Source organism: Panthera onca, chromosome B1 (genome assembly GCF_046562875.1).
Source record: "Panthera onca isolate mPanOnc1 chromosome B1, mPanOnc1 haplotype 2, whole genome shotgun sequence".
NCBI lineage: Eukaryota > Metazoa > Chordata > Mammalia > Carnivora > Felidae > Panthera > Panthera onca.
In genome coordinates this window covers 127,903,453-127,920,086 of record NC_138342.1, presented here as the reverse complement: position 1 = coordinate 127,920,086, position 16,634 = coordinate 127,903,453, and the positions used below count along the sequence as shown (strand labels likewise).

At 33.9% G+C, this 16,634-nt stretch overlaps 1 protein-coding gene across 8 annotated transcripts in view; it reads left to right on the top strand.

The window, feature by feature from the left end:
• Positions 1–16,634, top strand: part of LRBA (LPS responsive beige-like anchor protein) — a 779,818-nt gene that overhangs the window by 696,537 nt on the left and 66,647 nt on the right. For all 8 annotated transcript variants that reach the window (XM_060655634.3, XM_060655639.3, XM_060655638.3 and 5 more), the window contains one exon: positions 2,555–2,722. In XM_060655634.3, the coding sequence (XP_060511617.2) occupies positions 2,555–2,722 (168 nt within the window). The remainder of the gene's footprint in view (positions 1–2,554; positions 2,723–16,634) is intronic.

The following is a 16,634-nucleotide window of genomic DNA, read 5'->3' as shown; positions in this document are numbered from 1 at the left end:
GCATCAAGATATAAAGGTTTAAGCATCTAAACGTCACCAACTTCACCATTTTTGAATGTGCATAAAGAAGTAATCAACATTAGGAACACTCGCAATTCTTTGATGACACATAAAATAAAATTGCACTGGTTTTTAGAGCTTTAATATTGAGAAAATTCTCTTGTACTTTATCATTTGCTGAGCCTTCTGGAATTTTATAGTCTCAAATCACAACACCACGGACACTCAGGAGACTCCTGACTGTTTTATCTTATTAAACAATTTTGAAATCATTAATTTTTAATTAGCTTGGATGCAGGGTTTTTTTATTGTTTCCATAGTGCGTGTATATGAACTAAATGTTTTTTATTTAAACTACTGGCGAGAGTATTATTTACATAAATAAGTGTAGGTTCTTTCTAAGAGTACCTACTGTGAGATTGCTTCATATAGTCACACTTTTTTTGTAGACTCAGAGATATTACATGCTAATCTATTATTGGAGGGCTTTTCAGCAGTTTATTAACTCAGATTTTGAACAACTAAAAAGGATATAAGCCCAAAGATATGTGTAGGTCCTTCCCTGATTGAAAGTTCTAATTAAGTGAATTGGAGAAAATTAACTGAAATTAGCTGTCAGAAAGTCACATTTAAATGAGTGATGAGCTAGTCTGGCAGTAAACATTTAAATGATATAAATTGCCATTTAAGTGTATGGTTTAATGTTTGTCATGCATTAATGTGACATGAGACTGCAGTGACAATCAAGCAGCTTGCTCTAATTTGAACATATTTAGGGCTTTTGTGTGGAGTGCACTGCACACAAATTAAGACAATTGCTGTTTTTATGTGTCACTTTAAACATGGCCCCCAATCCCCCATCCCTACTCAAGGCCCAAGTTAATGAAACAAACGTATCATTTTTGTGCATCTTCCATTAATAATTCCTGAATTTTCAGATTAATTTTAAATCTATGTACTTATTACAATCTCCTCTTCTCCAATTTCAAATAACATTTGCAGCACTTTTGTGCTCTCTTAGCTATTTACTAAATTTATAAATATAATGAGTTTTATAAGAGATGTCTAAAACAGTAACTTTCACAGTTGAAGCTAGCTAAATATTTTTATTTCATATTCAGGTATACGTTACAATGTGAGAACTGCCTAGAGTTTTATTTACAGAATTATTTTTTGCATTTTACACAGTATGTGATATATTGTGAAGTCATTTTAAGTATCATCAGTTAAAGGAAGTATATTATTTGAATTCAGTTGTAAATACTTTTCTTATTCATAGGCACTTATTTTAGATAGGGATTTTAAAAAATATTTAAATAATTTCTGTACCCAACATGGGGCTCAAGCTCACAGTCCTAAGGTCAAGAGTCACATGTTCCACTGACTGAGCCAGCCAGGTGCCCCCACAGGCACTTATTTTAATAAAGCAATACTTAACACAAGTGTATACCTGTGAACTAATAGGAATGTCTTTTGTCACAAGATGGTTTATATCTTATTGGTTGCTTACTATAGAGATTACTCAATTTTGTTTTAAAACCAACAGATTTCTTTTTATAATATTGATAACATAATAAGCCACACCAAAAATATATCACAGCCATATACTTATTACACTAAAAAGAATTTCTATGAGATACATCATCTGATATAATTTGGTATACTTCAAATCAAGCTTCAGCACTTATCTTAGAGCTCTGTGATTTGAATAGCATTAATTATTGATAATTGAGTCCATATGCTAAACTTTTATGGTGAAATAATTTTGAAGAACATTAAATAATATAAATCTGGACACTTTTATAAAAATGTTTCCAGTTTTTTAACCTCTTTTATATTTATAACTGTATTAAAGGCAGCAAACATTTGTTGGTACTCACTGTGCTTTAGGTACAGTGCTGGTAACTGGGAATGCAGTGTTGAGTTGGAAGTGGATCTGGTGCCCAGAATTTCCGCTGAACATTTGATTACATCCATTCATTATTTATTGGGCACTATTATGTTAATAGCATCAAATTTTTGGTCAGGTTTGATACTAATACCTAGAATAATAACAGTAATTATAATTCAGGAATTGTAAGTATTCCTCCAAAGATCAAATTTGTTGGCATAAAAACTCAGTTGAAAGCACTAAATAATTTGGTTATATAATTGTTTCAATAGACAACAAAAGGTTTCTATCTAGAAAAATCATAAACATTTCAGGTGGATAGTAAATGTTTCATGTTTTCTCTCTTTGAAGCATGAATTGGGTAACTGTCAGGTCCTGAGTTACAAATATTATGAAGACAGACCCAGTCCTGGCCCTCACAATGCTTACAGTATTGTAGAATAATACTGAAATGTAAGCAATCTAATATAATTCAGCATAACAAGTGCCAGAAAGTTTCTAATTATAAACAAAGGAGAACAGATTCTGGTGGAAAATAGGACATCAGAATAAGTCTATTCCCAGTAAATTTAGTGTAAAACTTTACTGCTTGTTCTAAATTTCTCTATATATTTTAAAAACCAAATTCAGCACAATAATATGATCTATGCCCTTTATTTTCAGGCCCTGGAGAGTGAATTTGTTTCCTGCCAGCTTCACCAATGGATTGATCTCATTTTTGGCTATAAACAGCAAGGACCAGAGGCTGTTCGATCCCTCAACGTGTTCTATTACCTGACCTATGAAGGAGCTGTCAATCTGAATTCAATAGCTGATCCTGTATTGAGAGAGGTAAGTTATCTGACTGGATCTCCCAGGTATCTTTAGACAAGACAGCACTGGGTAATATCTTCCTCATGCTTTCAGTTTGCTTATGATAAAATGGAAACCACATGAGTGGAGTGAATTAAGCAGAATAACCTTTCAGTTCGTGACCTCGCTGGGACTTGAATCCTCACACACGCCAGTGATTTTTACCATATAATATTTCTAGTATAATGTAAAAGAGCACTGTCCAGTGAAACTTTCTGCAGTGACTGATGGAAATATACATTATATCTACACTGTCCAATACAGTAGCCACTAGTTGCATGTGGCTGTTGTGCATTTGAAATGTGGCTAGTGTGACTGAAGAACTGAATGTTTAATTTTATTTATTTCTAGTTAATCCAAACTTAAATAGCCCCATATGGCTAGTGGCTACCAGACTGGACAGTAGAGATCTAGAAGAATGTCATATATCTTTGGTATTTTCTGAATCCAAATTCTAGGCATGTGGTTAGACAATGGGAGAGTAAATGTTTGTTAAATTAACTTTGTAGAATATTTGAACATGGGTATAGTCCATTTAGACATTAGATATATAGGTCAAATATATGTATAAATTATAGTTTTTCTTTCACTTTAAACATGTGAGGACTTCAAATAATGTTTTTTATTGTGGAGAAAATATAGCATAAAATTTATTATTTTATCCATTTTTTAGTGTAATTCAGTGGTATTAAGCACATTCACATTGTTGTGCAGCCATTACTGCCATCCATCTCCAGAAGTTTTCCATCTTCCCAAACTGAAACTCTGTATTTGTTAAAATAGTAACTCCTCATCCCCACCCCCTGCCTTTTAGTCCTTGACTATCACCATTCTACTTTCTATCTCCAGGAACTTGACTACACCAGGTACCTCATCGAAGTGGAATCATAGAATATTTATCCTTTTGTGGCTGGCTTACTTTACTTAGCATAGTATCTTCAAGGTTCATCTATGCTGTAGCATGTGTCAGAATTTCCTTCCTTACAAGGATGAATAATATATCTGTTGTTTGTGTATACTATATTTTTTTTCTCCATTCATATGTTCATGGACATTTTGGGTTGTTTTCACCTTTTGGCTATTGTGAATAGTGGTTTTATAAACATTGGTATATAAGTGTCTGTTTAAATCTCTGCTTTCAGTTCTTTTGTATATATACCCCAAAGTAGAATTGCTAGATTGTATGGTAATACTATGTTAACTTTTTAAGGAGCTACCTTACCAAATAAGTTTTTAATACTAATTTTTCTAGATCAGCTTTTGCTAAAGATTATTTAAAACTTTTGCTTTAAGTTTCCTTGGCTTCCTTTTTTTGCCCACAACCCCAAGTAGTTAATTATTAGCAAATTAAACTCTAACTAGAGGGTTTTCCACTTATCACATTTATTTTCATATTATATAAAAAACATGGCCTATTATGTTCTAAGTATGGTAGGCACTCAATATTCTTGAAGAATGAATACAGTAGTTCCCCTGACCCTTATCCATGGGGGATATGTTTCAAGACCCCCAATGGATGCCTGAAACTATGGATAGTACCAAACCTTATTCATACGATGTTTTGTCTTATACATACTTACCTAAAATACAGTTTAATTTATAAATTAGGCATAGTAAGAGATTGACAACAATAACCAATAGTAAAACAGAACATTATAACAAATACAATAATAAAAGGTGAATGTGGTTTCTCTCTCTTTTTCAAAATATCTTACTGTGTTGTACTTACCCTTCTTCTTGTGATGATGTGAGATGATAAAATGCCTACATGATGAGATGAAGTGAGGTGGATGATGTGTAGGCATTGTGGCATAATGTTAGGTTAGTATTGACCTGATGATGTGGCAGAAGGATGATCATTTGCTTCTAGACCATGGTCAATGACAGATAACTGAATCCATCAAAAGCAAAACCACAGATAAGGGGGACTACTATATATCATGTCATTATTTAACACTATTCATATAAATATGCATGATTAATTCTCAAAGTTTTCTGGATATTATAAAACAAATATAATCTTTATAGCCATCCTATATCATAGTGTTAAGTCTTGTGATACAATGCAGTGTGATACAGTAGAATAAACAAACAAGCAAGTAGATGATAGATAGATAGATGAAAGAAAGAAAGAAAGAAAGGAAAGAAAGAAAGAAAGAAGTTTAGTTCCTAACCCTGATGCCTACTAGTTGTGTGACTTGGATCTTCCTTAGACTCTATTTCCACATATATAGAACTGGTATGAGAATGCTCACCCCATAGAAGACTAGACGGGGTATAATACACGTAAAGTGTCTGGCGTGGTACCTATCTTATCATAAGGATTCATCACATGGTAATTCTTTTCCTTATGGTGTTCTCTGTTAAGAAACACAACCATAAAAAGAATATGAATTACTGATCATCACAGAAAGATCATAAAATGCTAATGCTAGATAGGTTATCAGAGACTGTTTCCTAGAGGACACGTGCAGAGTTCATTGTGAAGTGAGGCAAGGAGAAAACAGAAAACAAGAGTAGGCATTAATTTATTCACTTTTTAAAACAACCTTTTACTAAACCCAAATTATATAATAAGGGTAAAAAGTTGAAAGGTAAGTCCCTGCCCTCATCAGCTTGAGTTCATTGTCTAACGTGGAAATATGGATAAGTAAACAATTACAATATACTGTGATAAACTCAGTATAGAGGTAAGTACACTGTATGTATGCACAAACATACAGAATAGGCACTAAACCCAGAATGCCAGAATCCAATCCTGTTTTCTGGGAAATGAGAGGCTATAGATTGAAGGATAAATGAGAACACTGGGTAGAGTCATGAGCAAAGGGTATCTACACAGAAGAAAGGGTAAACACTTTCTGCACATAGGTGAGAGAGAGATCATGATGGGAGAATGCAATGAACCAAAGGTGATAGGGTGAGAAAGAGAGACAGGACCATACTCTAAAGGGCCTTCAGTGACATAAAATGTAATTATAACTGCACTATAAGGCAATGGATTATCGGTCGAAGGTTAGTGACATAACCACGTGTGTGTTTTAGAACCTATTTGAAAGAAGATTGAGCAGATAAGAAGCAAAAGGTACCCACCGGATTATTCTAAGAGTCACTGTGTGATCTTACAGAAAGTAGCTTAGAAGCGGTGGATGGGACATGAACAAGTAAACACAGTGAGAAAAGGAAATAATTGAAGGGAGAATCTTTAATCACTTCATTGAGATATAGCTCACATATGATACAATTCACCCATTTAAAGTGTACAGTAGTTTTTAGCATACTCAGACTTTTACAAGCACCACCACAATCTAACTTTAGAACATTTTTGTTACCACGAAAAGAAACTCCATGCCCATTAGCAGTCACTCTGAGTTTTTTTTTCTTTTTTAATGGGTAGATATTTGACCATGATTCTATGTTAATTGGAAAGATCCAAAAAGAGGGAAGCATGTCAAACATACATGAATGAAAGCATGTAATAGACTTCCAAGCTCTATGAGGGACTGGAAAGGAACAAAATTGATGAGACAGATAGAGATAAGCACTGGACAGCAGGGAACGATACTGCCTTGTCTGAGATTAGAGAGTAGAGGTTAGTCTGAGGACTGGTTTAAGTAAATGTGCATGAATGAGGGGTAAATGCAACAAAATTATGAGAGTTTGTTTTTTAATGTTGAGATAATTTATGGAAATAACTAACATAATGATAGGTGCTTAATAGATGCTCAATAATAAATGATTACTTTCTTGCCACCATTTTTCTCTGTTGTCAACAGCAGGAGAGTTGGGTGTACAAACATGCTGTAAGGGGTGTGTGTGTGTTTGTGTGTATGTGTAAATATATATGGAGAGAGAAACAGATGGGGTTTTGCATGGTACGTTATGGTGGAATATATAAGGAAGGATCGAAAGTGGAAGGGTGACTAGTGAATTGTTAAAGGGTAGATCTAGGCTGGTTTGGATAGATAAGAAAGGGGCTGGTAAATTGGGACAATTTATTCTTTCATTCATTTATACAAAAAATATTCATTTTATTCAAGGTACTAAAAATACAGAGATAAGCAATAAAGTCGGACGAAATCCCTCCCCTCATGGAACTCACAATGTAACGGGGTGCACACAAAATAAGCAGTAAAGATTAATCTTAATTAGTGATAAGTGCTATGAAGAAAATAAGGCTAGGTAAGGGGATACAGAGTGACTTGTGAGTAGGGCACTATTTCAGAGAGGTTGCTCACAGACTGCCTGTTTATGAACACTTTCCTTCCAACTTTGAGATTGGAATGAGGCTGTACAGGATGACCCAGGAAGGTAGCTCCTACTGCTCTAACCCTGGCCTGCCGTGCCTGTAACCGCCAGGCCTGGGCAGCCTCCAAGTCACTTCTTGTCACAGCTTCCTGCTAGTTATAAACCTCCCACTGTTGCCCTTTGTTTTGCTCCCCACCCCATCTCCAGGCTACACTATCTTTTCTTCAGAATCTTGTTCCCCTAAGATTCTTTAACATCTCTAATATTAGTAACTTTTTACAGACACTTGACTTATATTAAAACATTATCTCTGCAAGACCACAGTCATGGGACCACAATAGATTTGTGCTTCTCTAGTATTAAAAGCAGACTAGACTAGACTTCTTTCTGTCAGTAACTATAGTTTTACTTATTTCTGTTCACTACTATATATTTAAACTTGGAACACTTAGATATTCACAGAGAGACAAGTTGTTTATGTACAAGTCATGTATTTACCCACTACTTGGGAAGAGCTTCATTTCTCTTGAGAAAGTTTTACTCTAGAGTGAATGGTTAATACATATGGCATAGTAAGTGATCATAAAAATAATCTCTCTATAAAAAAAGCACTAAACGATAGAAATAATAACCATAAGGGGGGAAGAGTAATCAGAGAAACAGCCTGTAGCACATTAAACTTTTATGTTGTTTTTAATTTTTAGAAAACAGCTGGAATATCAATATACAACCATGTCTACATTTACATATATCACACACGAGAGAGAATTATTTTTCAGGCATATGTACTATTTTTCTTTCAAATATCTATGACCTCCACTAAAAGATATATTCTTTAGCTTTTTATTCTAACAGACCTCTTTGCTCTTTATTTCTGTCTCTTTGATACTATTTTTGTTCTTTTTCTCTTTTACTATTTTTTCATCTGTTCTGTTTTCCAGCATTATATATATTCTTTTTTTGCATTTTAAAAATTGAGGTATAATTGACATACAACATTATATTAGTTTCAGGTATACAACATAATTGATATTTGTATATATTGTGAAATTATCACCACAGTTAAGTCTAACTAACACCCATCACCATACATAATTATGGAATTTGTTTCCTGTGATGAGTACATGTATTATTTCCTGGACAAAGTATAAATATATCAAAGTTGGTTATTTTCTTATTGTTAATTCTACTGAAGATGGTTTTGACATACTTCTCTTCCTTTATACGATCTTATCAAACCTTTCTGGGGTGCCTGGCTGGCTCAGTCAGTAGAGCATGTGACTCTTGATCTTGGGGTTGTGAGTTCAAGCCCCATGTTGGACGTGGAGCCTACCTAAAAAAAATGTTTCTAACACCATTTCAAAAAAACTAAGATCAAGGAAAGAAATTTAGAAAGAGAAAAATTAGGATAATTGAATTCAGAGTCAGATATGAGTAAGAATAAATATTTTTATTAAGGGCAAAAACCTTGTAAAATCCAAATTCACAAAATAAATATGTAATGAATTGAATATTAATTATACAAATAATTTTTCCTTTCCTAAAAAAATGTAGCATAGGTATTTACCTTATATATTTTCTTTAAATATATTTAGAATATAACTTTATTTACAAGTGTGGTTTCTAGAACAATTTTATATTCTTATCCACAGTTCAACTGTCAATTTTAATATAACTGGTATTTGCTCTATCCAAAAGTTGAGAACTGGGTTATCTAGACCTTAGTATAAGACATTTCATTGATAGAGTTTTAGTAGGTCAGGAATAAGTTTTAAAAATTGTATGTACAGTGATATGCTCTGCCTGAGATTTATACACTATATATAGGAGCACAAAGGAGGAAAAGCTAACCCAGTTTAAGGGGGCAATAACTGCCTAAACATAATCCTTAAGAAATGAGGACTGAAGTAGGCAAAGCAGCAGAAAGGGTAAGGGCATTCAAAGCAGAGAGTAGAGCATGTGGGAAGGAGAATAGTATGGCTCTATGACTGGAAAAGCTATGTGGTAGGTGGGGAAGATATGGGAAGTTGGTTGAAGAATAGCGCAGTTGACCATAGCCAACGTATGGAAAGAGACCAAATGTCCATCGACAGATGAATGGATAAAGAAAATGTGGTGTGTATATATTTGTGTGTGTGTGTGTGAGTATTACTCAGCAATCAAGAAGAATGCAGTCTTGCCATTTGCAACTACATGGATGGAACTAGAGGGTATTATGCTAAGCGAAATTAGTCAGATAAGACAAATACCATATGACTTCACTCATATGTGGAATTTAAGATACAAAACAGATGAACATAAGGGAAGAGAAGCAAAAATAACAAAAACAGAGAAGGGAACAAAACATAAGTGGGTCTTAAATACAGAGAACAAACTGAGGGTTGCTGGATGTCGTTTGGGGTTGGAGGATGGGCTAAGTGGGCAAGGGGATGTGCTTGTTGTTGGGATGAGCACTGGGTGTTATATGTAGGGGATGAATCACTGGATTCCACTCCTGAAATCATTACTGCATTATATGCTAACTAACTTGAATGTAAATTTTAAAAAATAATAAATTAAAAATATGGCAGCTAAGTTGATGGTATCTCCAAAACATATTTGGAAACCATTTATATCTGTCTATCATTAATCTAAGCCACCATCATCATCTCTCCCCTGGCTAGTATTAATACACCTGGTCACCCCTTTCTGCCTACAGTCCATTTTCTACAGAGCTGCCAGAATATTATTTTGAAAATGTAAATCAGATCAAGTCACTCCTTACTTAAACCTTCCTCTTTCACAGTAAGCAGATTAAAATCCACTTTGATCCACGTGATCTGGCCCTTGCCTACCTCTCTGATCTCATGCCAGGTTATTCTCTTACTCATTCGTGTGTCCTGCCATACTGACCTTGTTTCTGTTCCTGATCATATGAAGATTTTCATTGACTTAGGACCCTTTTTTGATGGTTGTTTTCTCTGATTATTCCAGATTTTCACATTCTGGTTCCTCCTCATTTATGCCTCACCTTAAAGGTCATCACTTCAGTGAGGGCTTGCCTTCATACATGATATCTAGTTATCTTTTTGTTATTAATTTTAACTTATTCTAAAGCTAATGAATGCGGTATATATGATACATATTATTTGAAATCTGTTGAGACTTGACTCACCTTGGACATAGTTAAGTTTCATAAATCTTTTTTTTAAATTTTTTAAAATATTTATTATATTATATTATATTATATTATATTATATTATATTATATTATATTATATTATATTATTTTTGAGAGAGAGAGAGGGAAAGAGAGAGAGAGAATCCCACTAGGGGCAGAGGAGGGAGAGGGAAAGAATCCCACACAGGCTCCACATTGTCAGCACAGAGCCTGAAGCAGGGCTCAAGCTCACCTGATATGGGGCTCCAGCTCACAAACTGGGAGATCATGACCTGAGCCGAAGTTGGATGCTTAACCAACTGAGCCACCCAGGTGTTCCAAACCTTGCATGTATATTTGTAAAACAATGGGTGTTATACAGTTTATAGGAAAAGAGGACATTTTACAGGAAGACAGTAATGAGAAGTGGGGAAGATTAGCAAATATGGTTTTTTAAAATTATTATTAGTTATTGTTCTGTGCTATATTTGGCCTTAAACTAAACAATTCCATACTGCTGTTTTGTAGTTTTTATGCTCTCTTTTTATATATTTTTCTATTTCTACCCTTAAGCTATCAGTCTTGCTTCTTGTACTGTGTCAAGTATAGCTTTTGGGCATCCATCCTCCTACTCTACAATTTCTTAAATGCAGTAGCCTGAGAAACCGGAGTTGATAGAACTAAATTAAAGAAAAAGTAAATAGGTTTGATTACGAGATACATAAATATAAACTACAGTAATCAAGACAACATGTCGTAGTGAAGGAACTGAAGTCCAGTGGAATAGAATAGAGCTTCCAGAAATAGGCATATTACATATGAGCATTTTTTATAAAAATGGTATTTTAAGTCACGTGGGAAAAGGCTATCATGTTTAATATGTGATGTTGGGACAGCTAGCTAATTGTTTAGATATAAATTAATTTAGATTCCCGTTTCACATCTTAAAGTGGAAGAAATTAAAAATGAATTACATGTATTTGTTTAGAATAAAGATTATGTTATGCATGTAAAAAATGAAACTACAGAACTTAGAAGATAATATAGGTGAGTAGTTTTATAGTCTTGGAATGGAGAAGGCCCATTTTGTAAGTCTAATATCAAAACCAAAAGTCATTAAGGAAATTGATGCACTTAACTACATAAAAACTGAAGTTTGTATACATCCAAAAAAAAAAAAAAAAAAAAAAACCAAAACTATAACAAAGTTTAGGAACAGATAATTCACAAAAGATGAAATACAAGCCACAAATGATAAGTAGTTCATCCTCACCAGTAATCAATAAAATTCAGTTTAAAATGCAATATTTTTGCCTGTTAGATTATTTAAGATTAAAAATAATGAAAATCCTAATGTTAGAAAGCAGACATTGTCATGAATCTCTAGTTTTTTCTCACCCCCCCCCCTCCTCTGGGAAAGGGTTCTGTTTTCACATTAGAATCTCAGAATAGTTTCTGGCAGTTAAAAAAAAAAAAGATAAAAGAAAACAATCATTGTCATGTATTTGGTGAGGATGAAAATCAATTTAATCTTTATAGCAATCGATACCAGTTTTTAAAATATTCATGCATTATTTACAAAGAACGTTAACCAAAGCAGTAATTGAACAAGTATGCAGAAAAATGTTAAGTTGTATAGTTGTTCATAATAGCAAACAAACAAACAAACAAACACATAAATGTCTAATAATAGAGAACTGATTGAATAAATACTGGTAAATCCATACAGTACAATGCTATACATTGTCAAAAATATTGCTTTGGAAATATATTTTGCCATATTCCTGGGAAAACATGTTATGAACATTTAAATACAAGTTTTATATGTGTATGTATGCATAAGGACATGTCTGGAATTATAGACTTAAAGATGTTTATATGGCAGTCTAACCAAAAATGGTCATTATCTTTGGTTAGTGAGATCATGGAGTTCTTTCATTTGCTACTTTCTATATTCTGAAAATTGTTTCTCTTCAAAATCAAGGAGAAAAAGCCAACCAATCGACAACTCTTTTTCTCTTTTGAAGGGAAAAAGTCTCCTCTTGAAAATCTGAACAAGTAAGGCATGTTAACATGAGGATAAAGATATTGACTTTGCTTTTGGCTCTTCAGAGATCTTTTATGATTACTTTCTGGTTTTTGGTTATGTTAATATCTTTAACTTTTTCTCACTCAGAAATCAGAGTACCTCCAATCTCTTATTTTGTTATTTAATTCACTGAGCTATGATTTTTTTAATACCTTTTAACAATTTGAGTTTATTTCTTCTCTTTTCCCATCATATTTGAGGAGGACCAAAAAGGTCACTTATACTCGTAGGGAAAATATTTTAGATATATCACTGCTAATTGTAATTCTTGTCATCATTTTCTAAAATCAAGAAGGCTTTTGGCCCAATATCCATGAATTCTAGATCTCTGGGTTCACTACTTAGGTGTGTGTGTGTGTGTGTGTGTGTGTGTGTGTGTGTGTGTGTGTGTGAGATTAAATAGTTATATAAAGGGCTTTTAAAACTTACTCAGCAAAGCAGTGCATAATAACTATAAATTTAATTTATTTAACTAAATTTAAATTATGCAAAACTATAAAGTAAAACAGTAGAAAGCCCCCATCCCCAAATTTGTATTTTTTTAACTAATATCAGAGTCACATACTGAAGTCAGCTGTAATAGTTCCTATAATAGATGTGGTTTGATATATACAGAAAAAAAAACTCTGCCACAGAATCCTTCACCTTTTACTAATGTTTAAAACTCCACCATTAAAGATACAGTAATTTGATTACATATCTTTTTTTTTTTTAAACAACCTTTTCCAATCATTCAGCTCTTTGTGCATGGGATTTGATAATAGGTTTTGACAAAAGGGGAAATACAGACACAGCACGGGATTTGACCTGCCATTGTGTAGGGAGTGCAGGGCAAATCCTGAGGTGTGCGAAAGGTTAGAAGAAGAGGTGGAGAAGTTGAAAGGCAGAAAAATAAATTGCTCAGGTAGGTAGCTGTTGCTCAGGAACGACATTAATATGAACGATAATTGTGTTTTGTTATCTTGCACCTTGCCAGAAGTTTTCACCACTTTTCCTCTGGAAGGGTCGTTTCTCCTTTACTTTACTTTTCAAGCAAATAGTGTTATTTTATGTTTATGTGAGTTCAGAAATTAGTTACTAATTTCCTTTTGAAAGTGGAACTCAGCTCTATTTACATAGATGGGTGGGGAAGAGGAGGAGGAGAGCGGTGATATTGCTCAATTTAAAGAATTATATACAATGGGGCTCACAATGTGAAAGTAAAATCTGAAAAATTTCCCTAAGTTGTGTTTAGTGTCAGTGGTTGGTTTTCCCTCTTCCAAATTTATCCTTCCAAATGCTGTTTTAGCAACACATAATCACTCTAAGAAGGTCTGTTTTCCAAAAGCAGCAGCAGCAGTGTTTAAGTTTACATGACCCCAGTTTCATGACAGCAGTAGCAAATCAGATATCTTATCCAAGGAAAAGCATTTTTGGCTTAGAATTCAATCACTTTCATGGTGGGAGTCAACAACTTGTTTCAGCTCTAACACTACTGCAGAACACTGCCTGCAGTGAATCTTTCAGAAAGCATAAACACAATTGGTATTTATAGCATTGTTAACATTTGTTAAATAGTTAGAGGAATGGGCTGTAAGTCTGTTTTGAGCAGGTGGGGCAGGAATCTTTGTTGTGACTGCAGTGAGATTTAAGAGTAGGACAATAAGACAACATGATTACTATGATTGTGGCAATAGAGTAAATTAGAAGTATTGAATACAGTGAGTTAAGATTTCATACAGCCACAATTCAGAGTGTTACAAAAATAATTCTGAAGTATCTCTGGCCAGAAGTGTGTTACACAGATGGCATATTTGACATAGTGCAGGGCAGGAACTATACAATGAAAAGGCAAATAAACAGTAAGGATTAGTCAAGTTTTAATTGAAAACCTACAGAAAAAAATAACTTGAAATTATGCCAGACTTTCTTGTACATCAAAACCACAGTAAATAAAGTTTCCCTTAGTCAACTAAATGAACATCAAAGTTGTCAGTAAAGCTGATCCTTATATTTTGCTAGTTGTTATTGCATATTGCAGTCTTAGTTAATAGGTGTAGCTAAATTATACATGCAAGGATATAAAGCAGGCAGGGTATTAATATCTTTTTTTTTTACGCTGTCAGCTACCCAAGGAATTCTCTGCCATTCTGTCATGCTGATGACTTCTATTATGAACCCTTTTGCTTCAGATGCCATCTTCATTCTAAATTGAGAATGTGAAAAGTAGCCTCAAAGCAAGTGATTAACTTTTGTTCTCTTAATTTTAAACTGAATGCAAGCTTCTAGAAAGAGTTGAGATGAAAAAAATTTCATGGATTTGAAAAATCTATATAAGATTATTTGAAAGTATGATAGGTTTCTAAATGTTCAGAATAGCAACTTTAAAAGCATTGCTAACAAAGATGAGGAAGTTTACTTAGAATATAATCACTGTTTTTAGTTTTCATTGTTGTTGCAAAGAAGCAACTGAAATTCTGTTCATATTTGGAAAATTCTGGAGTCAAGTGCAAATGATTTACATGTTAAGTATTATTAAACTGTGCTATAACAGTAAATTTGTTGCCTTACCCCTCTCTATCCCCGCCAGTACTGTGTAATTGGAAGTGTGTGTGTGTGTGTGTGTGTGTGTGTGTGTGTGTGTGTGTTGTCTTTCAACTCTTAAGTTCCTTGAGATCGAAGATCATGTCATCTGATCTCTCACTGTACCTCATTTTATTATTCTCACACAGTGGATACTCACAAATATTACTGAGAAAATAGACTAAATGATTTTAAACACATTTGTTTGATTTTGAGAAATAATTATTTCATGTTCTGAATATAGTAAATTAACTCTCCTGATTTTTTCTTTTCCTTAAGACATTTGCACTACATTTTCACTGTTTTCCTCTTAGCATTGGCAACCTCTTTGAAGCAACATTTCACTTATTTTTCTAGGCAGGCTGCTTTATCTACTCATTTCCAGTAGCTAGAGATGGAGGTGTTTTGAATGAGCACATCAATGTTCTAGACAGAGATACTGTTTGAAATTATCCATGAACACAGTGCCGCTGAATGTTATTGAGTGACGTTTGTTTCTGTTGGTTGTGTCTGCTCTGACTAGCTGGTTTCTTTCAGATTGGCAGCTGGGATTATGCTTGCAGTGGATGGACAGCTATAAGAAGTGGAGATTGTAGTAAGGCTGGGCCAGGCCTCAATTTAATGTGTGTCTGGAATGTATGGGTTCAGTTAAATGCACTAATGGGATATCTGTGCATATTTTTACAATTTAAAATTGCCTTATGTTTTACCTTACTAACTTCCATAATATTATTGAATAAATGTATAAGTAAAAATATTCCTCTCCTTCCCTAATATTCCCTCTGTGCTGAGTAATTACTGTATTCTTATTTTTTAAATAAGTTTTACTTTACTTAGCAAGCTACCCTTTATCTTTGTTCTTTAGGTACTCCTTACCATCATCATGACATGTATATGCCTCCAGATAAGCAATGCATTGTGAAAAACATATAATTCACTTATAAAATTTATATACTTTTATAAATATTTAATTAATACTAAGTGATAACAAAATCACTAAATGAATGGTGCCTTGAAATCAGGTTGACATAAGTTAGGAAATAAGCTCAAATAACAAAATTAACTTTGTAGTAAGATCTCTGGATTTCACACTTTTTCACCAGTTTATCAGCTGGAGTTGTTCCTAAATGATTAAATTCTTCTGGCTACTATGTTGACGGAGAAATTAAACTTCATAAAGCTGTATCAAATATTGGCAGATTTTCATTTAGATTTTCATATTTTTGATTTAAGATTTTTTCAAAATGGAAAATTTTTTGTTTTTATTTTTTTTAGATTTTTTTTTTTTTTTAAGTTTATTCATTTTGACAGAGAAAGAGAGCACAAGCAGGAGAGGGCAGAGAGAGAGGGTCTCAAGCAGATTCTACACTGTCAGTGCGGAGCCTGGTGCAGAGCTCAAACTCACGAACCCCAAGATCATGACCAAAATCAAGAGTCAGACACTTAACCAACTGAGGCACTCAGGCACCCCTGTTTTTCTTTCTTTAAAATTTTTTTTTTAATGTTTATTAAGTTTTGAGAGTGAGAGACAGAACACGAGCAGGGGAGGGGCAGAGAGAGAGGGAGACATAGAATCTGAAGCAGGTTCCAGGCTCTGAGCTATCAGTACAGAGAGCCTGACACGGGGCTTGAACTCAAGAACCATGAGATCATGACCTGAGCCAAAGTCGGATGCTTAACCAACTGAGCCATCCAGATACCCCATGTTGTTTTGTTTTTTTTTTAAATAATGCATTTTTTGTGTAAGATGTTAAGCAGTATAAAAGTGAATAAAGTATTAATTTTTATTCTGCAAATCTTTCCATCTACTCCCCACACAGATAACAGCTGATAATAGTTTGGTACATCCCTCCC